The sequence below is a fragment of the Nyctereutes procyonoides genome, unplaced genomic scaffold (assembly GCF_905146905.1).
Source record: "Nyctereutes procyonoides isolate TBG_1078 unplaced genomic scaffold, NYPRO_anot_genome, whole genome shotgun sequence".
NCBI classification, from domain to species: Eukaryota; Metazoa; Chordata; class Mammalia; order Carnivora; family Canidae; genus Nyctereutes; species Nyctereutes procyonoides.
Genome location: NW_026575139.1, coordinates 3,957,265 through 3,983,071, shown reverse-complemented (window position 1 = coordinate 3,983,071; position 25,807 = coordinate 3,957,265). Strand labels below are relative to the sequence as shown.

The window sequence follows — 25,807 nt, the reverse complement described above, 5'->3', positions numbered from 1 at the left end:
CAGGTTAGGGGACAGAATGCACATTTCTGTGTTCTCAACCTAAGATGTATGTAGTAAGAGAAGTGAAAATTTAGGGCCTCCAGCAGGGACACACAGCTCTACCCATTATATTTTTTAAAAGATAGGGAGTGGAGTAAGGTCAGGGGCTCACAGCCAGGCTGCCTGAGTAAAAGTACTGACCCTTGGGACGCCTGAGTGTCTCAGCAATTGAGCGTCTGCCTTCAGCTCAGGGCATGATCCTGGGGTCCTGGGATTGAGTCCCACATCGGGCTCCCCTGCAGGGAGCCTGCTTCTCCCTCTGCCTGCGTCTCTGACTCTCTCTCATGAATAAATAAAATCTTTAAAAAAAAAAAAAAAGGGCAGCCACGGCGGTGCAGCGATTCAGTGCCACCTGCAGCCCAGGGCATGATCCTGGGGTCCTGGAATCAAGTCCCACATCGGGCTCCCTGCACGGAGCCTGCTTCTCCCTCTGCCTGTGTCTCTGCCACTCTCTGTCTCTGTGTGTCTCTATGAATAAATAAAAATCTTAAAAAAAAAAAAAAAGTCCTGACCAAGCCATTCCTGTGACCTTTGGCTTGCGTGCTCATGCCTCGCTTTGCTCATCTGTAAAACAAGCTAGTACCTACCTACTCAGATATGCTATTACAAGCATTTTTTAAAGCCAGAAAGAAATGTGCTAATACATGAACTGTGAGATTCTAGGTGATTTAGTTTTGTGGGGTTTTATGTTGACCTATAGAGTCCAAGCTATTTTATTTCCCACTCACTGGACAACTCCAGAGTGGCTGGAACCCATCGACCGTAGGCACCTAGCACAGTGCCTAGTGCCCAGGACGTATCTGGTGACTAAGTGAACGATCAGAACACTCACTGGAGTACAGAATACTCAGATGCAGTGATTGTGGTAACAGGCAGACACAGAGCCATAGGAGAAAGGGGATCCGGAGCTAAAGGGAAGGCAGACTCGCTGGAAGAGGTGGCATGCATCAGGTACACGAAGGGTCTGGTGGGACAGCCTGTGTAGCGATCTGTGTGGAGGAAGCCCTGGTGTGCCACAGGCTCTGCAGGGCGCAGCTGAAGCAGGGTGGGGGGGTGCAGGTGGTACGGCCACTGACCAGGCCCAGAGTGTCCTGCTGCAGACCTGGACTTGGGGGCCAGTGGGCTCTCTGGAGCAGGAGAGAGCTCAGATCACAGACGAGCTTCAGGAAGACTCCCTAGGGAGGCCTGGGCGTGACCCTGACCGTCGCACACGGTCTGGTGGGAGTCTGTGTGGTCTGACAGGTTGGGAAGTAAGGGCTATGATTTCTGGAAGAGAAAGCTGCCCAGGAGCTGACCTTCCCACAGAGCAGACAGCAGGCCCAGATGGTCCCACCTGGGGTTCTCACAGGCTTTTTTTTTTTTTTTAAAGATTTTATTTATTTATTCATGAGAGACACAAGAGAGCGAGGCAGAGACACAGGCAGAGGGAGAAGCAGGCTCCCTGCGGAGAGCCCGATGTGGGACTCGATCCCATGACCCTGGGATCACAACCTGAGCCAAAGGCAGATGCTCAACCACTAAGCCACCCAGATGTCTCCTCATACGCGTTTCAAGATTTATTTGTTTGAGGGAGAGTGAGCAAGAGGGAATGGGGTGAGAGGGGCAGAGAGAGAGGGAGAATCTCAAGCAGCCTCCCCACTGATTTTTTTTTCCCCCCAAATGTGCATCATAAGTTTATTCCCAATGCAGGACAGATTCCTTCCATCTCCAAAATGAATCACCTGCTGCCCTGAAGAGATCTAGGAGGCTCTCCACCACACCCAGGGAAGGAGTGAGAAAGGCAGGTGCTGAGGATATGGCAGCTTTGCAGTTCCCCAGCCACTGAGCATGGAGCCCAATGCAGAGCTGGACCTCACAACCGTGGGATCATGACCTGAAATGAAATCAAGAGTTGGAAACTCGGTCAACCTAGCCACCCAGCCGCCCCTTCACAGCCTTTAGGGAACAAAGGGCTCGGGCCTTAGGTTAACTCAGAACACAAAGAGGGAACTGCCCAGTTAGTCTGTGAGGCAATCATAACCTTGACACCAAAATCTGATAGAGGAAACGTGAGAAAGAGAAGCACAGGGCAATCTCATTGGTGAGCACAGATGCAACAGTCCTACATGAGTAACAAACTGGACCTGGCAATACCTAAAAAGGATAATACAATGCCGTCACATTGGGTTTCTCCCAGGAGTGCAAGGCTGCTTCGGTAAACGGAAAAGGCAGCATCACAGACTACTTGAGAGAAAAAAGGAGAAGTCCTAGCATCCTCTCTACAGTTGCAGATAAAACTGGAGACTCATTCATGAGAAGAGCCCTTAGCAAACTAGGAGCAGAAGGGACTTCCTCGCCCTGATAAAGGGCAGCTACAAACCCCCAACACATCACAGGCAATGCTGGGGCGCTGAAGGCTCTCCTGTGAGCACGGACACACGACAAAGAGGCCCATTGTCACCACGTCCAGCGTGGGTCAAATGGTACTGGAGGTCCTGGTCAAGGCTCTAAGGCAAAGGAAAAAAGAAGGTATAAAGATTCGAAAGGAAGAAACAAAACTGGCATTATTTACAGATGACAGGAAAAGTCAACGAATTAACGGAGAAGTTATCAGAACACAACAGTTTAGCAAGGTTGCCGGGCATAAAAATCAGTATGCAAAAAAAAAATCCCTCCATCTAAAATATTCTAGCTACAACAATTAGAAAATGAAGAACAAGCCATTTACAAGGACATCAAACATAGGCATCTTCTTAAAAAAGATTTTATTTTTTTTTAGAGCTCGCATCAGTGGGGGGAGGGGCAGAAGGAAAGGGAGAAGCAGGCTCCCTGCTGAGCCCGGGAGCTCCATCCTAGGACCTTGAGATCATGACCTGAGCCCAAATCAAGAGTTAGACACTCAACTGACTGAGCCACTTAGGCACCCCTCAAACATACGCATCTTTCTTTTTTTTCTTTTTTCAAACATACGCATGTTAATGAAGTCCAAGATCTCTTTGGAGAAATGAAAATGAAAACTCCATTGTGGGGGCGCCTCGATGGCTCATTGGGAAGACCATGTGACTTTTTTTTTTTTAAGATTTTATTTATTTATTCATGAGAAACAGAGAGAGAGAGGCAGAGACACACAGGCAGAGGGAGAAGCAGGCTCCATGCAGGGAGCCTGACGTGGGACTTGATCCTGGGTCTCCAGGATCACATCCTGGGTCTCCAGGATCACACCCTGGGCTGAAGGCGGCGCTAAACCACTGAGCCACCAGGGCTGCCCCGACCATGTGACTCTTAATCTTGGGATCTTGAGTTCAGGCCCCATATTGGGCCTAGAGCTTAATTAAAACAAAACAGGCAGCCCAGGTGGCACAGCAGTTTATCACCTTCAGCCTGGGGTGTGATCCTGGAGACCTGGGATCGAGTCCCACATCAGGCTCCTGCAAGGAGCCTGCTTCTCCCTCTGCCTGTCTCTGTCTCTCTCTCATGAATAAATAAATAAAATCTTAAAAAAAAAAAACCAACAACTCCATTATGAACTAGAGGCCTCAGTAAGTGGCAAAATAGACCATGACCACAGATTAGAAGACTTAACTTTATGAAAAGTGATTCATAAGTTCAATGCAATCCTAGTTAAAACCCTAAAGAGCTCATCACAAAATTCTGTGGTGGGCTGACCAGCAGGGAGAAGGGAGGGCTGAGGCCAGGACAGGGGCCCTTTCTAAGGTGAAGCGGTGTTTAGAAGGAGCGACTCCATTTAACAGTGAAGCTGTTTCACTGCTGCTGGCCTCACATAAGTTGATGCACCCTCTTTGGGGGCAAATTTTGACAACTAATACATCAAGATTTCTGAAAGTGGTCCTATGCTTTGACCTTGTAATTATTCTCCTGAAAATAATCCCAATGATTAAAAAAAAAAAAACATAATTTACTCCTTGCCGACTCTATTTGCAAAACTGAAAACCAGGAGAGTAAAACTTCAGCATCCAGCAGTGGGGTTTGAATTCTGGCTCTGCCACTTACTAGCTGCTTGACATCAGGCAAGGCCACTCTTCTCTGCTTTTTGGGGTTTAAGATTTATTCATTTGAGTAAGAGCATGAGCATGGGGAAGGCTCAAGGGAGGGGCAGGGAGCCAGGCCTCAGGACCTGGGGTCATGACTAGAGCTGAAGGCAGACGCTTCACCGACTAAGCCCCCCCACGCATCTCTCTTCTCTGGGTTTTATTATTTTTTTTAAGTGATTTTTTAAAATATATATATATATATATATTTTAAATTTTTATTTATTTATGATAGTCACACAGATAGAGAGAGAAGCAGAGACACAGGCAGAGGGAGAAGCAGGCTCCATGCACCGGGAGCCCGAGGTGGGATTCGATCCCGGGTCTCCAGGAACACGCCCTGGGCCAAAGGCAGGCGCTAAACCACTGCGTCACCCAGGGATCCCTCTTCTCTGGGTTTTAGTTTCTTCCTGCGTGAAATGGTGGGAATGGTACCCAGGCCCTCAGGACGACTGAGGCACCTGGCACCCAGCCAACAGCCCCTGGAGGCCTTCCTGGAGTAAGAATGAAGGTTGAATCCAGAGACCTGGGGGACGACGCTCCTGAGGTTGATGCAGCCAGCAGGGCTCTGGCCGCCTGCCCAGGTGCACTGGAGACAATGTCCCACGGCTCCAAACCCCCACCGTTCTGCTCGTCTCAGTGTTTCACCCAGCTGCCTGCCTGCTGCACCCAGCGTGGTTATACCAGCCACTTGAGCTTGCTAAGCACCCACCTGCGAGCCCCATCCCGAACGGGCTCCAGCTAGGTCCAGCTGTCACTACCCAGCAGAGCCCCCTGTGCCAGCTGCCAGGGCTCACCACAGCAGGCAGCAGCAGCACCTGTCTGCAGCATAGCACCTGCTCACACACCTGTTAGGTATGGCCTGGACCCGGCTTCAAAGCAACTGACTGCCCACTCACTGTCGAGCACCTCTGTTTGGATCAACCAACATTTTCTGCATTTCCTGTGCGCTGGCTGGGCACGGGGAGAAAGACAGCTGACCCCTGGCCATCCTCATGGGAGATAGCTTTCTCTTGGGAGATTGTTCACTAACTGGCCCCTCAGGATGACTGAGGCACCTGACACCCAGCCAGGTTAGTGACCAATCTCCCAAGAGAAAGCTATCTCCCAAGAGGACGGCCTCCATAGCCAGGTGACTCCACCCACAGAAGCAGGTTAGATGGAGCCCCTGCCCCAGTCTGGCTGCGGGGTGCTCCTTGGTCCGCAGGCTCCCCACCTTGGGCCCTGAGCTCCAGGATGCTACTGCAAATTAGAGATGAAAGCCCAGGTAAAAACTAGCAGAGGGCAGCCAGGGTGGCTCAGCGGTTTAGCGCCACCTTCAGCCCAGGGCCTGATCTTGGAGACCCAGGATTGAGTCCCATGTCGGGCTCCCTGCATGGAGCCTGCTTCTCCCTCTGCCTTGTGTCTGTCTTTGCCTCTCTCTCTCTCTCTCTCTCTCTCTCTCTGTGTGTGTCTCTCTCATGAATGAATAAATAAATAAATAAAAATCTTAAAAAAAAAACTAGCAGAAATGGGCCACGTTGTGATGGGGGTGGGGGTGGATACTTCTCATAGATGCCATAAAATAAATACTTCAACCCAGAGGGCACACAGGGGGTTAGCAGCAGAGATAAACAGGATTCAGGTCTCGGGCTGCGGGCCAATGCTCCCTGCCTCCACACAAAGCCTTGGTCAGAGCACCACCAGATGCGGGGGTGCAGTGTCCCCCACAGCATTTCCCTCCACAACCAGGAAAGGCTCCAGAGACAGGGGCCCCAGCCACGCATGCTCTCATGCCAACACAGGTACAGGCTGCTCGGTTCGCTCTCTTCCTACGTTCTGTCCCACTTAATTTGCCTTTTTTTTTTTAAAGATTTTATTTATTTTTTTGAGAGAGCGCACACAAGCAGCAGGGAGGGGCAGAGGCAGGGGGAGAAGCAAACTCCCCACTGAGCAGGGAGCCTGATGCGGGCCTGGATCCCAGGACCCTGAGATCATGGCCTGGGCCAAAGGCAGATGCTCAAGCCACCCAGGTGCCCTGCACCGTCTTTGCCACACACTCTGAGCTCGTCTTGAAGCTGGACACAGGAGAGACGCCCCGGTGGAGGAACTGCCTCCAGGAAGTCTCCTCATGCTGACCGCCCCACTGACCTCCCGGGTCGATCCAGGCGGCTCCCTCACCTCCCCGTGATCCCTCCAGAAATAGCCTGTACTTGTTTTACAACTTGTAAGCTGACTTAGGTTCCAGAGTTCTTTCTGTGGTCTGTCTAGAAATCTGCCCTCAGGACACAGAGACACACCCATGACCCTGGTTTTCCTCCAGAGTTCCTGGATTCTAGGATGGGTTTGGGTTGTTTGTGGGATCAGAACTCTGTAAAACCAATCTGCGATTTAGTCCAAGGCCAGGGTCTCAACAGCCTGAAGCAACACCAGGCACCTGCAAGGATAACAGGCTGAATTCCAGGTACCAAGTGGCGGTGGTTTGGTTTGCTCTGTCCCCTCCCTGACGCCAAGGGCCATCTGCATTGGGAATTGGAAGGCAGAGGCTCCCGGAGGGGCTGTGACCCTCAGTCCAGTTCCCAAGTGACCACTGCAGCCAGACATGCTGCTGTTGGGGCATGGGGGGCTGGTGGGGGGCAGCTGACCCCAGCTTTTCCTCAGCAAGCTTTGAGTGAGCTCTTTGCAGGGGCACCACTAATGCACAATGCCCGTGCTCAAGCAGCTGACAATCAAATGGGGAGAACCAACAGGCACCCCAACCTGGAAACGGGGAGGGGTGGATGGTCCTCTGGGGCTACCGTAACCATGGGGCGGGGGGGGGGAGGCTCACCCACAACACTAGTTCTCATGGTCCTGGAGGCTGCATGGTGACCTCATTCAGCTGAAGGAGCAGAGGAGCTCTCTGGGGTCTCACTCACAAGGGCACTAACCAATTCGGGGAGGGTTCCACCCACACAACCCACTCCCCCACAAAGGCCTGGCCTCCTCATGCCCTCCAATGGGGTTAGGCTGCAACGCAGGCCTCCAGCAGGGACCCAGACATCCAGCCCTTAGTGGGTTCTTTGCAGGGGTGATATTTCAAAGGGACAATGGCTTACAGAATTGTCGCCAGGGACCCAGGAATGGCTGAGCTGCCAGAAAGGTCTCAGGTCAGAAGGTGGGGAACCAGGAGGCCACCACCAGGCCCAGAGCCAAGCATGTGCAGCACAGGAGTGGGGGGAGGGAGGTGCAGGGATCAGAAAGCAGTGCAGGCGCTACTGTAGCGACTGCCCAGGCCCCGGGGCGCAGAGGCCCTCCTGGTGATGCCCAGAAAACCTGTCCTGGGGAAGCCTCGTGTGGAGAGGGGCCTCTGCCTCCCGGTTCCTCACACAGCCGTTCAGCCTGTAATGGGCACACGGCACCCGCCCATATACCCCAAAGCCTACCCTTAACGTCTGCCTTCCAAATAGGGCATCTGATGGAAGGAACCCGACTGTCGTCCAGAACCCCAGCTACCAGGGAGCGTGAGGGATGGTCCTGACCTGGTCTCTGCCTTCCCATAAGCGGCGCAGGACCCAGCATGAGGCTAGGAGAGCAAAGTGCCTCAGAGACCTAACTCTGCTTGCGCGCCGGCTGGATAACTGGACGGGGAGGAAGGAGGTGGGTGCCCAGTTCAGGTGTGTGCCGGGGTGTGGGCTGTAAGGGCGAGCAAAAGGGCCGGGGCTCCGCTTTGCAAACACAGACCTCTGAGGCTCTGGGGCTCCTGCCCAGGCCTGCATTTCTCAGGGTGGTGGTGAGCTTTTTGGTACAAGATCATTGATCCATGGGGAGGAAAATCAATGAAAACCCGTTGACTGAAAAAAAATAACCAGCTGGAATTTTTCTAGGAGAATAAAAAGCTCCAAGCCCTAAGTCATCTACTGGCTCTATTAATAACACAGAGCGCCGTGGCTGGCAGACACAGGTGTGGAATGTACAGACACGGCCTCCGTGTGAAAGAGGGTCTGTGGGGAGCCGCAGGGGAGGCAGACCACAGGGACAGGGCAGGGCCAACAACAGAGGTGGAGAGGGACATGGGAGGCGCGGGAGGGAAGGAAGGAGCGAGAAGGGAGAGGGGGGTGCAGCAAGCGGGGAATGGCAGGCGCACAGCTGCAGAGGCAGCGACGAGCAAGGAGGGGTGTTTGTTCCTCCTTCTCCAAGAAAGAACTCTGTTCAGTTCACTGTACGTGTAAGAGATAACCCCGTGCTTCTGGAAGCAGCTTCCAGCTCCCTAACCGGCAGGAGCAGCTTTGGTGCACTTCTCCCAGTGACCCACGGGTGGGTGCCAGCCTCCTTCCGGCTCCCGGCCCTCCCTTACTCCCCAACTTGCTCCAGTTCCACACAGAGGCTGGTCTTCAATTCTCTGTGCTCTCAGAGCCGTGCCAAAGGTCACCAGTACTGAAGAGCATGCATCCCTGGGCCCTTCCTCCTGGCTCAGGTAGCATGGGGGTACAGGGTGGCAGAGGGAGGAGGGGGAGGAGGGAGGGGATGGCGCGGGGGGGGGGTGGAGAAGGGAAGGGAAGGGAGGAGAGGAAGAGGAGGGGAGAGGGGAGAGAGGCCCTGTACACACACCAGCCCAGAGCCCTGCGCCAGCACCATAAACACGCACGGGTGGGTGGGCAGGCACCGGGAACCAGGACCACGACTGCAGAGAAGGGGGTGGACTTCTGGGGGCTGCAGTGCTGGGGGGCACTGGGGGCGGCAGTGAGGGCCCGTGTGCAGAGGCAGAGCCTGGGGAGGAAGACCTGACGGAGGCAAGAAGGCAGGCAGAGAGGAGGCACATCTGGGTGTCCGAGGAGAGCCTGCAGGGGCAGCGAGAGCCAGCTGGCAGAGGGGAGCAGAGCCCACCAAAGGCTTTTGAGGACGGGTCAGTGCCCCACAGCTGGCTCAGGCCAGCCCTGCTGGGGGCTGCCAGGTGGCAGGAAAGGCACTTTTTTCAGTTCAGCCTCATGCCTGGACACCTGGCCTGGGTATCTCAAGTAGTTGGACTACATCAGTTCAAGGGGCTTTTTTAAAAAATTGTGTTTGGGATCCCTGGGTGGCGCAGCGGTTTGGCGCCTGCCTTTGGCCCAGGGTGCGATCCTGGAGACCCGGGATCGAATCCCACGTCGGGCTCCCGGTGCAGGGAGCCTGCTTCTCCCTCTGCCTATGTCTCTGCCTCTTTCTCTCTCTCTCTCTCTGTGACTATCATAAATAAATAAAACTTAAAAAAAAAATAAAAAATTGTGTTTATTTGAGAGAGAGTGAGAGAGCAGGGGGAGGGGGCAGAAGGAAAGAATCTCAAGCTGACTCTGCACTGAGCGTGGAGCCCAACGAGGGACTCAATCTCACGACCCTGAGATCATGATCTAAACCTAAACCAAGGGATCCTTGGGTGGCGCAGCAGTTTAGCGCCTGCCTTTGGCCCAGGGTGCGATCCTGGAAACCCGGGATTGAATCCCACGTCGGGCTCCCGGTGCATGGAGCCTGCTTCTCCCTCTGCCTGTGTCTCTGCCTCTCTCTCTCTCTCTCTCTCTCTCTCTCTCTCTCTCTCTCTCTCGGTGACTATCATAAGTAAAAAAAAAAACAAAAACCTAAACCAAGAGTCCAATGCTTAATGCACTGAGCCACCCAGGTGCCCCTGGAGGGTCTTTTATGCCTCGAGTGCTGTGCTTCCCACCAAGTGAGCGAGCTCCCACAGGACCTCCTCTACCTGAAGAGGCTTGGGTGAAGCGTGCCCTGCACTGCTCGCCCTGCCTGTCCCCGAGTCCCAGGCACCCTGCAGGGCGGTGACCACAGGGAGCCCCAGGTAGCTGGTGAACTGACCTGTGGCTGTTCTGTCTTCCATACAGTTCACTGGGGAAACAGACAGACAGACAGCCGACATAGCTTGGAAGGACAGGGAAGGAGGGTGTAGGCACAGCACCAGCCTCTCTGGGGACAGCGTCAGGGCTGGAGTCACCATTGCCCAGCAAGGGAAGGACAGGAAGGACTCCCGGAGGAAGCAGGTGGAGCACGTGAGCGCAGCTAACCCTGTGCGGCCATCAGGCTTTCAAGCGGGGGGAGAGTGTCCAGGTTCTAATTTTCCCTTCTGGCAGGGAAATGCTACTGTTGTCTAAGTGTTCAGAAGCCCTGATAGAGCATGAGGACTGAGGTGGGGACGTACAAATTCAACACAGATGATCTGGGTGCCCCAAGACCTTCATTTGCTACTCTCTCACTTTGAAGTAGGATCTGGACCCAAGGTGAGGCTCGAACTCACAACCCCCAGAGAAAGAATCGCATGCTCTGCCGACTGAGCCAGCCAGGCACCCCTGCTACTTTTCCTGACTACAAAATACCTGCTTATCTGTGCACCTGTGTGCATGGCAGCATTATTCACAACATCGAAGCAGTCTCGAGCGGCCACTGAGACAAGAACGGACAGGCAAGATGCGATGCGTACATACCACACTAATTCTGATGCCTGCTCCCACATGGACAGACCCGGAGAACATTCTGAGATGTGAAGGTCACAAAGGGAAAGACCCCGCAGGAGGCACTCACATGTGAGGCACCCGCAATGGTCACATTCGCCAAGGCAGACGGTGAACGGTGGGAGCCAGGGCTGCGGGGATGGGACGGAGGCTTACCGTTCTGCAAGGTGACCTGTACTGGAGACGGTGGTGGCTGCATGACAGTGAATGTGCTTGATGCCCCCGTGCTGTGGACTTAAACACACAGAGAAGGTGATGGGTGCCTGGGGGCTCAGTCGGTTGGGCATCCAAATCTGATCTCAGCTCAGGTCTTGATCTCAGGGTCGTGAGCTCAGCCCTGAGTCGGGCTCTGTGCTGGGTGTGTCGCCTACTATAAAAAAAAAAAAGGGGATCCCTGGGTGGCGCAGCGGTTTGGCGCCTGCCTTTGGCCCAGGGCGCGATCCTGGAGACCCGGGATCGAATCCCACGTCGGGTTCCCGGTGCATGGAGCCTGCTTCTCCCTCTGCCTGTGTCTCTGCCTCTCTCTCTCTCTCTCTCTGTGACTATCATAAATAAATAAAAAATTAAAAAAAAAAAAAAAGGCTAAGATGGTTAATTTTATGCTTTGTCTTTTAACTGCAATAAAAAATTAAAACGGGGGGGGGGGGGGGAACCCGTATGTGAAAACCACACACAAACATAAACAAAGCAACTGCCCAGAATGCCAATTCCCAGCGGCAAACCATTGTTTTGACATACTTACTTCCCCAATTTTTTCTACCTTTTTCCAAAGAAAGTCGGGACTACATTACATAACTCAGTGTTCTATTACATTTCTGACTATCTTACCTGCATTTCTTTATATTATTAAAACCATTAACAAAACTGAAACCCGACATATACAAAAAAATCAATGGCTTTATAATGTTCCACACGGATGGGCTATCAGATTACCAAGAGAAAACACTTCAGCCATATAGAACAGAGATTCCCCTTCTTTAAAAAAAAAAAAAAAAAAAAGATTTATTCATCCATTCATGAGAGACAGACACAGGCAGAGGGAGAAGCAGGCTCCATGCAGGGAGCCAACATGGGACTCGAGACTCCAGGCCTCCTGGGACTCCAGGATCACACCCTGAGCTGAAGGCAGGCGTTAAATCACTGAGCCACCCAGGGATCCCCGAGATTCCCCTTCTGATGCGCCAACTCCTCCATTCCATGGCACACCCTATTCTCAGAGGGAACTGATGGTCCAACCTGCTCCTGAGTCTCATGAACAGACCCGTGCAATGGCTCGTGTGTGTGCCTGGGTGGTACCCGTGGGTTCCCAGCTCCACGGGGCTGTTACCACCAATGACCTTAATTCTGTAAGTCTCTTCCTCGCAGTCCTAAAATGGCTGCAACAGCCCTAGTCATCACATTGTTTTGGGGCAGGAACGAGGAAGAGAGGCAGTCTTTTCTGGAAGCTTTACCTTTTCATTGGGAAGCGAAGCCACTCCGATAATACACCCTCTCCTTAATATTTCATTGGCCAGAACTGGGTCACATTCCCTCTGACTGTCTCTCAGAACAGTCACTGGCTAAAGGAAACAAGATGGGCCTGGATGTTTAGCCAAGCACGATTTATCTGCGAAGCAAAGGCAGTTCCTCAGCCCTTTCCTAGGGAATCGGATTTCTCCCTGCCCCATGACATGAAAATTTTGGGGCTCTATAAGGAGGGAGCACTGGGTGCTAAGGGCAGTCATCAGCCATAAACAAAGTGGACGCCACAGGGACCCCCACATCCTGCTCCACAAACATACTGTGACACACAGTAATGCATTTGGCTATTCCTCTAGGTCATTTCTAGAAGATGTTTCTGATGTGGGACCTCAGTTTACACGAGGGCCACCTGAGAGCCAGCTGCTGGTACTGAGCTGATGGGGAGAATATGCTGCCGTACAGTCAAGACACCTCCCCATCTCCAGCCTGTGAAGATTTACACGTTTTGTTACGTAACAGGTAAGTTGCTTCATTGGGAGATGGGATTTAAAAGTCAGCGTGTGTGAAGAGTAAGCAGTGGCTAGTTCGCAACCTGGAACACCAGAAGCTCGCTGCAGGCCATGGCCACCTGCCTCGTTTGCAGCCAGAAGTGGACTGCTTCCATGCTCACAATGAGGAGGCTTTGCATCTAGAATTCACTGGTTTGGGGAAGAAAGGGGAGGAGCTGTGTCCTAGGGAAATCACTACTTAATGGCTGTGAGAGATACGTGGGAGCAGGTCTATAAACACCTTTATCAGTCGGTAACGCCAAGAGCTCTGCCAACCTGCTAACCGTTGGATTAACACATAAATCAATAAGGCATTTATTTCCACAGGAAATGGTCTCTTTATGTGGACTCTCTCTTTGTTGTGGTGGTTGTGACAGGACCTCACTTGTGACACCATTCTCTTTAAAAGGGCTGGATGAGGGATCCCTGGGTGGCGCAGCGGTTTGGCGCCTGCCTTTGGCCCAGGGCGCGATCCTGGAGACCCGGGATCGAATCCCACATCGGGCTCCCAGTGCATGGAGCCTGCTTCTCCCTCTGCCTATGTCTCTGCCTCTCTCTCTCTCTGTGTGTGTGACTATCATAAATTAAAAAAAAAAAAAAAAAGGGCTGGATGAGGGGCGCCTGGCCAGCTCAGTTGGTGGAGCGTGCGACTCTTGATCTTAGGATCACGAGTTCGAGTCCCACGTTGGGTGTAGGGTTTACTTAAATAAATAAAAACTTAGAAAAAAATAAAAGGGCTGGACGAAGAATGGTATCAGCTTCCTCTGAGCAGGTCAAAATAAGAGTATCTTCCCAGGGCAGCCCCGGTGGCGCAGCGGTTTAGCGCCGCCTGCAGCCTGGGGTGTGATCTGGAGACCCTGGATCGGGTCCCACGTCAGGCTCTGCATGGTGCCTGCTTCTCCCTCTGCCTGTGTCTCTGCCTCTCTCTCTCTCTCTGCATCTCTATGAATAAAAAAAATAAAAAAAAAAATAAAGTAAAAAAAAAAAAAAACTATCTTCCCAAAGCACTTTCTACTTAAAGAATTTCTTTTGTTTTTTTTTAAGAATTTCCTTTTTGAATATGCTTTTGAAAAATGTTAGAAATACACACCACTTTCTTGTAGCTCGGAGCAAAGAACAATCTTTACTTTCTTCACATTATAAACTAATTTCCAGACTAACAATTTTTCGTTGTGCTTGAAATGAATTTTCTAGAATTATGTTTAATTTCTAGACACTTACTTGGTTGCAAGTGGACATTCACATCATGCAAAAAATCTTATGGGCAAATAAGCTAAAATTCCAAGTTCCCAGAGGGTTTGATTCCTTTAAGACGCTGACAACATTTTAACCCCACAAAGAAGCATTCCTCTTCCTTCCAACACCAGTCACAGTCAACAGCCCTTCACTCAACACTTAGGATGTACCAGGCCCTGGGTTGTCAGAAGCAAGGGAGAGCTACAAAATTGAAGGAGAAACATCTCTGCCTTTTCTGGAAGGTCTTCAACGCAGGAACTGTCTACAGGTAATTAAAAGACTGCTAACAGGATAGTCTGCAGGGAACACCCTATGCTACAGGGGTTATTTCTAACTGAATTACCTGGGCATGCCTGGAGGCCAAATGGGTGGAGATGCGTGAAGAGGCTGGTGGATCTGAGGAAGGCATTCCTTAATGCAGGGAGAACTACCAAAAGCAGGGAAACTAGAGATGAAATTTGTGAAGCTGGATGTTTCGGGAGGGAGGGGTTGAGGCAGGAGGAAGCAGAGAAATAGTAACAAGGAGGAAGCATATTACCACCTCCTACAGCCAGGAGCACTGTGCGTATGGTTTCTTTTTTTTATATTTTATTTATTTATTTATTTGAGAGAGGGAGCATGAGCCCGGGGGGAGGGTCAGAGGGAGAAGGAGAAACAGGCTCCCTGCTTAGCCAGACACAGCGCTCGATCCCAGGACCTCAGGATCATGACCTGAGCCCAAGGCAGATGCTTCACCAACGGAGCCACCCAGGCGCCCCCATGCACGTGATTTCAATCTAACTTTGCAACAACGTTGAACATTAGTATTTCTAATTTACAGATAAACTGACCCCAGGGGTAAAAGACTCATGTAACTAAGGTCACTTAGTTAATAAATGGTGAAACAAATATTCAATCCAGGTCTGTCTCTCTCTTTTTTTTTTTTGCTATGCCTGTTAAAACCCAGCTGGACTTCATTCTACATGCAGGAGGGTGGAGGAGGACAAGGGAGCAGCATCAGCAGGGACTCCTGCTCAGATAGACCTGCCACGTGTCCTGCACTGGACTGGCCCCAATTCCCTCCAGGAACAAGAGGCCAGCCAGACACCATCCCTGCCCTCAAACATTGTACGATTTTGTGGGAAAGCAGAACTATTAACGGTCACTTCCACTATAATGGGAGAACAATGGTAACTATGGAAATACCCTTCCAGCGAAAGCTTCCCAGAGTAGTCACCTGAGCAGCTTTGGGAGACAAAATTGGAGGAGGTAGGAAAGGATGTTTTAGGCCTAGGAAAACGAACTGTCTGGAAACAAGGTACGAGCTAGCACAGTGTGCATGTCTGCAGGGGGCTCAAAGGCTGGAAGAAGAGGCCACCAGGTAGGAACATCACACCGAGGGGCTGGTAGTCTTAAGGCTCCCAGAGCCCCTGAGAAGTTTGAAAAGGGAAGTGACGTGGTCCCATCAGCGCGGGAGAGAAATTCAGGAGACCCCCGAGGAAGGAGGGGCTGGTGGCGGCGGGTAGAGCAGCTGGTTGGCAAATGCGTAGGTGACAGAGAGCCAGAGCCTACACAAGGATGAGAGGAGCGGGAATGCAGAAAAGTTGGTTTTGAAAAATATTTAGGAGGGGATGAGGGGGAGAGAGGAGTCTAAGACGGAGTCCCAAATTTGGTCTTGAGCAATGGGTGTTAAGGAGAGGAAACTGCTGGAGGAACCGGGCTGGCGCAGATGGAGACACAGGTAGGCTGGCAGGGTGGCTAGGGTGCCGTGGGCCACGGAGCAGGGCTGTCTGGAACAGGGCGAAGTGCAACAGAGCTCTGGGGTGAACCCAGAATAGGCACAGAAGTGAAGAACAGTCAGCACGCAGGGGGCTGTTGGAGCCACATGTGGGGACCCAATGACCTGGGGGGCCATGCGGAACAAGGAGGGTGGCAAAAAGAAAAGAAGTCACACTCGAGAAGATGGAGCCCAAGCAGAGAGCTGAGGACAGCATAGGTGGGAAGTCCGGGGACAGAGCAGCAGCTGGCATCAGGTCAGGTGCAAGAGAAGGCAAGGAGGCGAGATCAGAAAGCCTTCATCTGTTTGGTGGCTGACAGAATGACTGGCAGGCTGCTGGGAGACACGGGGCCTGGGGCCACACACACCAAATAAAGGCTGGAAAGACAGGCTCAGGATGCCTGGATGGGAACAAGAGACAGGTAATGGCTAGAGGGAGGCACGGGGTCAAGCAAGAGCCTTGTTTTTTATTTTATTTTTTTATTTTTTAAAAGATTTTATTTATTTATTCATGAGAAATACAGAGAGAGAGGCAGAGACACAGGCAGAGGGAGAAGCAGGCTCCATGCAGGGAGCCCGATGTGGTACTCATGTGGGACTCCATCCCAGTCTCCAGGGTCACGCCCTGGGCTGAAGGCAGTGCTAAAATGCTGAGCCACCCGGGCTGCCCGAGCCTTAGTTTTTAAAGACTAGGAGAGACACAATCCAATGAGAAGAGCCAGGGAAAGATGGCCTGTCAGGGAGCGAAGACAAGCTAAGGTAGAAGGGCCCAGAGGACAGAGAGCAGGGAGCAGAGCACAGGTGGGGGACAGGGGTTCAGTCAGCAGCCCTGCAGGGTCAGAGAACAGAGGGAGCCTGCTGCTTATTCTGCAGGGGAGACAGCTACAAAGGGACAGCTGGTGTCTGGACAAATGAATCCAGATCCCTCCAATATTCTTCAAGTAGGAGGCTGGACGGGGAGGGGGAGAGAGGGCCACAAGCACATTTCTTAAGGACTTGGAGGAAAGTAGAGAATTTGCTGAACAAAATGATGGAGAGGTGGAATTAGGACAAACAAGGAGAATCGTCAAGTGACATTAAACACATAGCTGATGCTAGAGACCAGAAGTTATGGCAAAAGTCTACCTACGTGAGTAGTGTTTCCTCCAGAAAGTCCCAGGGTTCCAGAAGGAGAGAGACAAAAGTGGGTTGATCCGAGGATGATGTTTGGTCAGAGAGAAGCAGAGTGTGATGCTGAGGATGCTGATGATTAACCACGGACTGATTTCCAATCTAGGAAAGAAAGGAGGGATCAGAAAACTGAAGGTCTGAGGCTCAAGCCGAGGGTCAACGGGAGAGAAGGTAGGAGTTGGAGAGGACAAGGAATCGGGTTTTGAGGTTCCAGATGGAGTGCTGCTCTTTGGAACAAGGACCGGGATACAGCAGCTGAAGGGGGGAAACAAGGTGATGGAAGTTGCAGCGGACAAAATACAGACCTGAGTGCTGGTGACTCAAGTCAGCTAAGGGCTGGTGTGGCTCAGGTTCGAGAGGAAGAGTGTAGATGAAGCGCCAGCTCTTCAACGAACACGGGAGCAGGCAAGATGGTGGAGAGTGGCATCTAGAATGGCAACAGCCTCACACCACCTCAGGGCAAACACCACCTTTGGAAGGCTCAGGTTGAAAACATCACTAGAAAAAGATGCAGGCCACCCATGACTGCATTCTTGCCATTTGAGCAGAAACGGCGCAAGGACGCTCCCAATCCATTCCTCGGGTAGTAATAGGATGGCACGGTTTAGATAGGATAGTCCTTCCTGCCTACCTCCATCATCCTTTAAATGCCAAGTTCAAAACTGCAATGTGACCTAAGGGAGGAAAGAATCATGCACCAGAGTGTGCCAAGGAAGTCACGTGGCAACTCTGCAACAGAACCTGGTTCGCTAGAATATGGGGCAGAGACCAACAGCCTTCCTCTTCCCTGACTCTCACCTCAGGCTGCTGTTTCCATGGCAGCTGAACCCCACGACAACGCCCCCGCCAAGTCTCCTTAGGTTTAGCCACCCACCCCGCCACCAGCCAAAGCACCTGTGCCACAAGAAAAGTGAGCAGTAAGACACCAGCAGCTGGATCACAGTATAGACCCTTCCAAAGGAAGCTCCAATGTGGAGAAACTGAGTTCTGATCAACATGGAAAACATAAAAGCAAGCTATTTATTCTACTTTTAACAGACAGTAATCCACCTAGCTTATAGAGATTTAATACTTACCATTGATAGGAAAAATCTCTCAAAAAAAAAAAAAAAAAAAGGCTGGCTGGTATGTGAATTTTCATCTGCTTTAAGAAACCACAGGAGTGCTGGGTCCCCTCTATAAGCACGTCTATAAGCATTAGCCATCAAGCCAGCAGTGCCTGATGCAGAGCACGAGCCCGGAAACTGAGATGTGAGTGGCAGGAGCTGGCTAACCTAGGAAAGAGAAGGGTAGGAAAAAAATATAACTGGTTCTGAAGAGCACAAGCACCCCACACGCCCAAGTTGGGCATTTTACTTACCATGACCGTGCACTCCCCTATAACATCCGAAGGCTGGCATCATTAGGCTTCCTTTACAGCTCAGGAAATGGAGGGTTTAGAGGTTGCGAGCCTTTGCTGATGTTACATGGATGATAAACAGCACAACAGGGACCCAAACCCAAGCTTGGGTGACTCCAATCTGCCTTTCCCACTGATCAGTGTTATAGCTCCTCTAACTTGCAAGGCCTGGAACTCCAAAATGATTTCCGCTATCAATCCCCAAGTTCAAGTGTGAATTCTGAACGGGGAATAGCTCATAAAAGACAACAAAACAAAATAGGACATGATGTTAGGAACCAAGTATGGGGCGAGAAAACCGTAGCCAACGCCAGCAGCATTTTCAGCGGGTGAATCCGCGAATTTGATGAGTTTCCAAGACAAAAAACAAGGGTTACGGGATTGCCACGTTATTTACACATTCATCACCTGATTTACTCTATCTACTCCTTTTCCAAATAGAAATTAGCATAAAAGAAAAAAAAAGGCCAGTACGCAGCCAAGTGCTGGGTCAGGCTCTTTCTGGCTCCTTCAACCTGTGAGTCCCGGCCGGGTTGCCTTTTACCCAGGAAGGCTTTTACCTGACAGGGTCCCCGGCCTCTCCTCTTCTTCCTAGGACTTTACACAACCAGATTCATGGCAAGTACCTGTGACCCACCTGTTCATGACCCATCCTCTCCAGACTGCAGGCTCGATGAAGACAAGTGTGTCATCTGGTTCACGGCTGTGTCCCTGGGGCACTCGGCAAGAGGAACAATCAGCTAGACCTGCCTAACTCCCCAGGTCACCCCTCTTTCCGGAGAAAACAGGGAGGCTGCTATGCCCCTGACTCTCAGCAAGGCCAAGCTAATTCCCTAGACCTTGTAAGCTGTTCTGTCCCTACCGCACTAAGAAGTAGAGAACAGCGAGGCTAATTTAGGACTGCAGACTTCAACTTAGAGTCATGGGTGGTAACCAGACGACAGACTGAAATAACCTACTTGACCTCAGAAAAAGAATTTACTGAAGATCTTACAAAAGTAAAGGACATAAGATGTTACATAAATAGCAGCTTAAGAAGCAGGTAGTTAGGATATCTTATAGCCACTTAATCTCTGAATCTAATATGCATCGGTGGAAAGGGAGCATCCTTCTGACAGCCGAGATTTCACAGACCCCACAACCAGGAACTAGTTTATTCAAGTACACACCTATGTGTTATTAGACCTGTATTTTTTTTTTTTTTTAATTTGAGAGAGAGAGAAGGAGCACAAGTAGAGGGGGCAGGGAGGAGAAGCAGGCTCCCTGCTGAGCAGGAAGCCAGGTGACCTGGGGCTTGATCCAGGACCTCAGGATCGTGACCTGAGCCTAAGACAGATTGCTTAACCAACTGAGTCACCCAAGGTGCCCTTCATTTGACCTGTATTGATACCAACTGGGTAGAACTAAGTTATATGCCCGAGCATGAAATTCCAACCTGATTTTCCCAAGTATTTTATTTGAAACTCAGCATGGACCTAAACTAGAATGGCGTTCAACCTCCTCCCACCACCCCCACCTTGCCGCCCCTCCCCACAGAGCTAACACAATGCAGATGCCAGCTCTACCTGCAGCCCTGGCAACGTGACCTTGTGACCTTGAGCAGGTCCTCTCTCAGCTGCTTTCCCTGCAGGCAAAATGCAAAAATACCCACAGCTCTAACAATCTTTGTCCTGTGCCTAACTGCCCACCAAGGCAATCTCCCAAGGACGACACATTAAACTAACCAAAGGCAATTTCATGAAGAAGCTACGTTAGTTTGTGGTAAGAGAATTTTTTTTTTGTAAGATTTTATTCGTTTATTTGACAGAGAACACACACAGGGGGAGTGTGGCAGGCAGAGGGAGAGGGAGAAGCAGGCTCCACACTGAGCAGGGAGCCGGACCCCGCATGACCCTGGGATCATGACCTCAGCCAAAGGCAGACACCCAACGGATTGAGCCACCCCAGCATCCCTGTGGTAAGGGAAATTACTTAGCATCCTGAGTTCACTACCTGAACCATTCCTAACCTGTCAGAGATACACATAAGGCAGAATTAGATTTAACAGCCAGCCTCCTTATGATCCACAAATAAGACTGTTTGAAAATGGTAAATACCAGCATCTTTTAACTCACACCCTTTATTCTTCCTCTCACTCCTGAACTTTGCCCTCTCCATGTGTCCTGAAACTACATCCTCTTAAAACTCAGTTTGAGCATTTAATGGAGTTTCTGGAAAGAAACCACTGGGGAAATGAGGGAGGCAGGAGACTTCAAGAGTTGTAGCTAACAGTCCGCATCTTTGTCCCGCTCAGGTGGCCAAAGGGCACAATCCCTGTAGGATATTTGTCATCAGGGGGCAGCCCAGGTGGCTCAGCGGTTTAGCACAGCCTCCAGCCCAGGGCCGGAGTCTGGAGACTGGGGATCGGGTCCCGCGCCGGGATCCCTGCATGGGGCCTGCTTCTCCCTCTGCAACTCTCTCTTTCATGAATAAATGGATAAAATCTTAAAAAAAAAAAAAAAAAGGATATTTGTCTTCCCATCTCCTCAGCCATTAGTAAGCTCTGACTTCTCTAGCCCCAATAAAACTTCTGCATGACTTTTAGGATTCTTCCAATATTCGAGTTTTTTCTGCAGTTGATGACATTCTGTGGAAGACTGGAAGCCTCATGCAAAGTCAGAGCTTTTGAGATGTTTGAGTCAAGCATTATCACGCACAACTACTGTCATGGTGCTTTGAACTTCACTTTTTGATAAACCAAAAAGCAATCAATCATTCCATGTACAAGGCACTCAGTTGTAGACTGACATTAATCACCTGTCCGGTTGTCAAAGCAAAAAGAGACTCTAGACATTCAGAAGGAACTCATTGGCTCAATTCATTCTGGCCAAACAGAAGAGTAAAGACAGTTAAATTATCCCTAAAGTCCCATGGCTCTGAAATGGCAATTTAACCTGTCCTTTTAAATTGTCACTTTTAGTAGCGAGTGCAAGCAAGCTAGAGCCAAAGTAACACACTATCTTTGAGCATCTAGTCACAACAGCCCTCTGGGGTAAATTTTGTTTTTTGGGTTTTTTGTTTTTTGGAGAGAGGGAGAATGCTAGTGGGGGGGGGGATGGGGGGAGCAGAGCAAGAGAGACAATCTCAAGCAAGCTCTGCACTCAAGGAGCCTGACATTGGGCTCGATCTCACAACCTGAGTTTACCACCTGAGCCTGAAATCAAGAGTGAGACACTTAACCCACTGAGCCACCAAGGTGCCCCTGCTCTGGGGGAATTGTAAAAACTATTTGTGGAGGGGTGCCAGGGTGGCTCAATTGGTTTAGTGACTGACTCTTGGTTTCGGCTCAGGTCCTGATCTCAGGGTGGAGACAGAGCCCCGCATCGTGCTCTTCACATCTGGAGTGGAGCTTGCTTGAGATGCTCTCTCTGCCCCTCCCTGCCCTACACTCCCTCCCTCTAAAATAAATCTTTAAAACCTACTTGTAGAGCAGGTGCTGGGAAAGCAGTTAGGAACACAGCCCGGGGTGAGGGGGGTGGGGGGGGTGGGGGGCGGGAGCTCAGCGGTTTGGTGCTGCCTTCAGCCCAGGGCGTGATCCTGGGGTCCCGGGATCAAGTCCCACGTCGGGCTCCCTACAGGGAGCCTGCTTCTTCCTCTGCCTTTCTCTTTCTGTGTCTCTTGTGAACAAATAAATAAAATCTTAAAAAAAAAAAAAAAAAAAGGAACACCTTAATGCGGTGTCGCACCTGCCATCCTTCTCAAGTCTTAAACCCCTTTGAGCTTTCTCCACTTGATGGTGAACGTCTATAGATCTACCACTTGGAAGCTAGGCTACTTAAGCAGGTACTCCCCCCATTTCTCTCCTATCTATGGGGACGTATCAACTACTTAGACGGGTTTCCCCATCAATTACTGGAGAGTGGGGAAAGGGAAATTAAGCCACACACAAAAATTCTCCCGCAATCGGTTTTCGCTTGTGAAATATTTACGCACAATTTATAAGCTATGAAGCCAGAAATGACTTCTTTCAACAGATCCGACTTTGCCAAACTGTGTGGGTGCAGCACTCCAAGGGGAATTACTCAGGTTTTGAGACTCAGAGAGAAAACGATCTAATTTTTCGCTCCTTACACTAAAACTCTCAAAAGTCAAGTTCAAATGACGGCATTCAGAAATAAGTAAAACCTAAGTTGACCAAGTCGCTTTTTTTTAATCAGCATGCACCCACTCTTCTCTAACATGTAACCAAAGACACCTGCTGTTTCAAACAGGCTGGGCCTGATCCCTCCCGGGGCGTGGACTGCAGGACGGCTGCTGCAGGAGATCAAGGCACTCGCACGGGCCTTACGCTGGCCACACGAGCACGACGGCGAGGACACCTTCCCAGATGTACGGTTTTCCGAGGTTTTCTTGAAGACCCGGGAGTCTTTAGGGCTTTAAAGCAACCCGTCGGGTGGGCCAAAAGCACGAGTCAGGGCGAAGCCGCTTCGCCGCACGCGGCTAGACTCGGACCGGGGGAGGCTTCGGTCGCCGCTGGGGCGCGCGCGGGAGAACCCGGGCTCCGCGGCAGGTGGAGCGGCCAGCGCCGGGCAACGCGGCGCCCCCGGGGTGAGGCCGGCGCAGGCCGGGGGGGGCGGGGGGGGCTCGAGGAGGAGCGTCCGCGAAGCGCGAAACTGGTGAGGACGGTGGTCGGGGCGACACCGATTGGCTGCAGAGGGAAGAAAGGGGCGCTCCCGAGGGAATTCTAGAAAGCCGCAAGGGGCCGAGCCGCGCGACGAGCGGCCGCGGCCCGGTGCTCCCGAGCTCCGCGGGCCGCAGCAGCAGGAGGGCGGGCAGCCCCGGCGCGGGAAGGGAAGGGAAGGGAAGGGAAGGGAAGGGAAGGGAAGGGAAGGGAAGGGAAGGGAAGGGAAGGGAAAGGCAGGGCGTCGGCGGAGGCCCGGGACCTGCTCCTCCGCGCCTCCGCGCCTCCGCGGCGCGCCCGCCTTTGTCCGCCCGCCCCGCGCGCTCGCCGCCGCCGCCGCCGCCGCCCGCCCGGAGCCCCGCGCCATGAGCAAACGCCGCCCGACGCGAAGGAGGAGGCACAGGCGTGTCCCGTCAAAGCAGACTTTATTGGGCGCCGGGGCCGCCCCGCGTGCCGCCCGCTCCCCCGCGCGGCGCCCGGGCCGCTCGCCCGCCGACCCCCGCGCGCAGCCGGCCCCGCCCTCCCCCGCGGCGCCGGGGGCCGCGCACCGCTCACCGGCTCCCGAAGCGGCGGCTGCAGCGGCGACGCCCTGTCCCGAGGGCGGCCGGGGCCGCGGGGCTCGCGGGGCTCGCGGCTGGGCCACCGCGGAGGGCGGGAGGCGCGCGACTCGCGGCGAGGGCGGCGGCGGCGGCGAGGGCGGCGGCGGCGGCGAGGGCGGCGGCGGCGGCGTGCTGACGTCACGCGCCACGGCCGGCCGGCGCGCGCGGGGGGCCGCCCCTGCGACCCCAGTCCGGGAGGAGCCCGGGTGAGTGGGCGGGGCCGCGGCGGCGAACGCGCAGACCGATTGGCGGAGGGGGCGGAGCGAGAGGGCCGGCGGGCGAGTGGGAGCGAGGCGGGGCGGGCCGAGGCCAGCGCGGAAGTCTCGCGAGGCCGAGGCTGAGCGGAGTGTGGCGGCGGCGGCGGCGGCGAGATCTGGGCTCGGGGTGAGGAGTTGGTATTTGTGTGGAAGGAGGCGGAGGCGCAGGAGGAAGGGGGAAGCGGAGCGCCGGCCCGGAGGGCGGGAGGAGGCGCGGCCAGAGCGGGCGGCCGAGGCGCGGCGAGGCGGGGCGCCGGGGCGAGCAGCGGCCGAGCGAGCGCGGGGCGCACCGAGGCGAGGAGGCGGGGAAGCCCGCCGCCGCCGCCGCCGCGCCCGCCCCTTCCCCCCGCCGCCCGCCCCCTCTCCCCCCGCCCGCCCGCCCGCCCGCCCGCCGCCTTCCTCCCTCTGCCTTCCTTCCCCACGGCCGGCCGCCTCCTCGCCCGCCCGCCCGTAGCCCCGGAGCCGAGGCCGCCGCGGCCGTGGCGGCGGAGCCCTCAGCCATGGCCTCGGGCGACACCCTCTACATCGCCACGGACGGCTCGGAGATGCCGGCCGAGATCGTGGAGCTGCACGAGATCGAGGTGGAGACCATCCCGGTGGAGACCATCGAGACCACGGTGGTGGGCGAGGAGGAGGAGGAGGACGACGACGACGAGGACGGCGGCGGCGGCGACCACGGCGGCGGGGGCGGCCACGGGCACGCGGGCCACCACCACCACCACCACCACCACCACCCGCCCATGATCGCGCTGCAGCCGCTCGTCACCGACGACCCGACCCAGGTGCACCACCACCAGGAGGTGATCCTGGTGCAGACGCGCGAGGAGGTGGTGGGCGGCGACGACTCGGACGGGCTGCGCGCCGAGGACGGCTTCGAGGACCAGATCCTCATCCCGGTGCCCGCGCCGGCCGGCGGCGACGACGACTACATCGAGCAGACGCTGGTCACCGTGGCGGCGGCCGGCAAGAGCGGCGGCGGCGGCTCGTCGTCGTCGGGCGGCGGCCGCGTCAAGAAGGGCGGCGGCAAGAAGAGCGGCAAGAAGGGCTACCTCGGCGGCGGGGCCGGGGCGGCGGGCGGCGCGGACGCGGGCAACAAGAAGTGGGAGCAGAAGCAGGTGCAGATCAAGACCCTGGAGGGCGAGTTTTCGGTCACCATGTGGTCCTCAGGTGAGCGCCGTCGCGCGCCGGCCCCCGGGATGTTTTTGTTTTGAAGGGAAGCCATGTTTTATGTGTGTGATGGGCGCCGCCATCTTCTTCGCAGGGCAAGTATGGCGGCCCCAAAAGATGGCGGGCCGCGGCGGGGGCGGCGGGCGGCGGGCCGGCGGGCCGAAGATGGCGGCGGGAGGCGCGGCGCCGCCCGCTAGGCCGCAATGGCGTAGTTTCCCCGGGCGGGGCGGCCGCGCGGCGCGGGGCGGGGCGGCGCGGCGCAGCGGGGCGGGGCGCGCTCGGGCCAACGGACGGCCGCCGGCCCGTTGTCCCCCGCCCCCGCCCCCACCCCCACCCCCGCCCGGCCTGCTCCCCGCGAGGCCGAGGGTGAGGGCGGGGGTGGGGGTGGGGGTGGGGGGGCCCGGCGGCGGGGCTGCGCCGCCCTCGCGCCCGGCCTGGCTGCTCGCCCGGGCCTGCCGCGGCCTTCCTGGGGGAGGGGGGCGTCCGCGCCCCGCCCCCTCCTCTTCCCTTCCCTTCCCCGGACCCTCCGCCGCTCCCGAGAGGCGCCTTCCGCTCCCACGCCCGGCGCGCGGGCCGGACCCTTCCCGCGGCCGCGCTCCCTGCGCTCGCCTCGCTGGGGCGGGACTTGGGCGGCACGTAGGGCTCGCGTGTGCGGGCTCCGCGCCGCCCGCCCGCCCGCCCGCCCGCGAGGTCCTCGCCCCGGCCCCCCCCCCCCCGCCCGCGGCAGGTCGGGGAGCGGGTCCGCGGGGTCCGGAGTCGTCCTTAACCCTTTGCGTTTGGGCAGCTCCCCTTGAGTGCTTGCCTCCGCGGAGGGCAGGAGCCGCGCAGCTGGGGACGTTTGTCACTAAGGGGCACGATCGGGCACCTGGCGTCGGTGCCCTCTCTAGTGGGTAGTGAAGAGAAAGATTCTAGAAACCCAGAGGAAAGAACTGGGGCGAAAGGGACCTACTTGCGTGTTTTAAGGCCTCTCTGTTTCACTTTACCAGACACACACACACACACACACACACAAGCTGGATTTCTTTCTTCTTCCCC

General features: G+C 54.2%; 1 protein-coding gene and 1 long non-coding RNA gene across 3 annotated transcripts in view; one reads left to right on the top strand and one right to left on the bottom strand.

The window, feature by feature from the left end:
* Nucleotides 1–1,572: 1,572 nt before the first annotated feature.
* LOC129496095 (uncharacterized) lies at nucleotides 1,573–17,741 on the bottom strand. 2 transcript variants are annotated; one of them, XR_008661659.1, is made up of 3 exons: nucleotides 16,650–17,741; nucleotides 10,676–10,889; nucleotides 1,573–1,912 (listed from the first exon to the last, which is right to left on the bottom strand). It is a non-coding gene; the product is annotated as an uncharacterized LOC129496095 (long non-coding RNA). The 2 variants fall into 2 exon arrangements; XR_008661660.1 differs by lacking the exon at nucleotides 1,573–1,912 and having other exon boundaries at nucleotides 4,256–10,889; nucleotides 16,650–16,792; nucleotides 16,996–17,741.
* Nucleotides 17,742–23,987: 6,246 nt separating this feature from the next.
* YY1 (YY1 transcription factor) overlaps nucleotides 23,988–25,807 on the top strand; it is a 33,790-nt gene continuing 31,970 nt past the window's right edge. Inside the window, exon 1 of the mRNA XM_055303887.1 lies at nucleotides 23,988–24,772. Coding sequence (XP_055159862.1) covers nucleotides 24,106–24,772 — 667 coding nt within the window. The 5' untranslated portion in view covers nucleotides 23,988–24,105. The remainder of the gene's footprint in view (nucleotides 24,773–25,807) is intronic.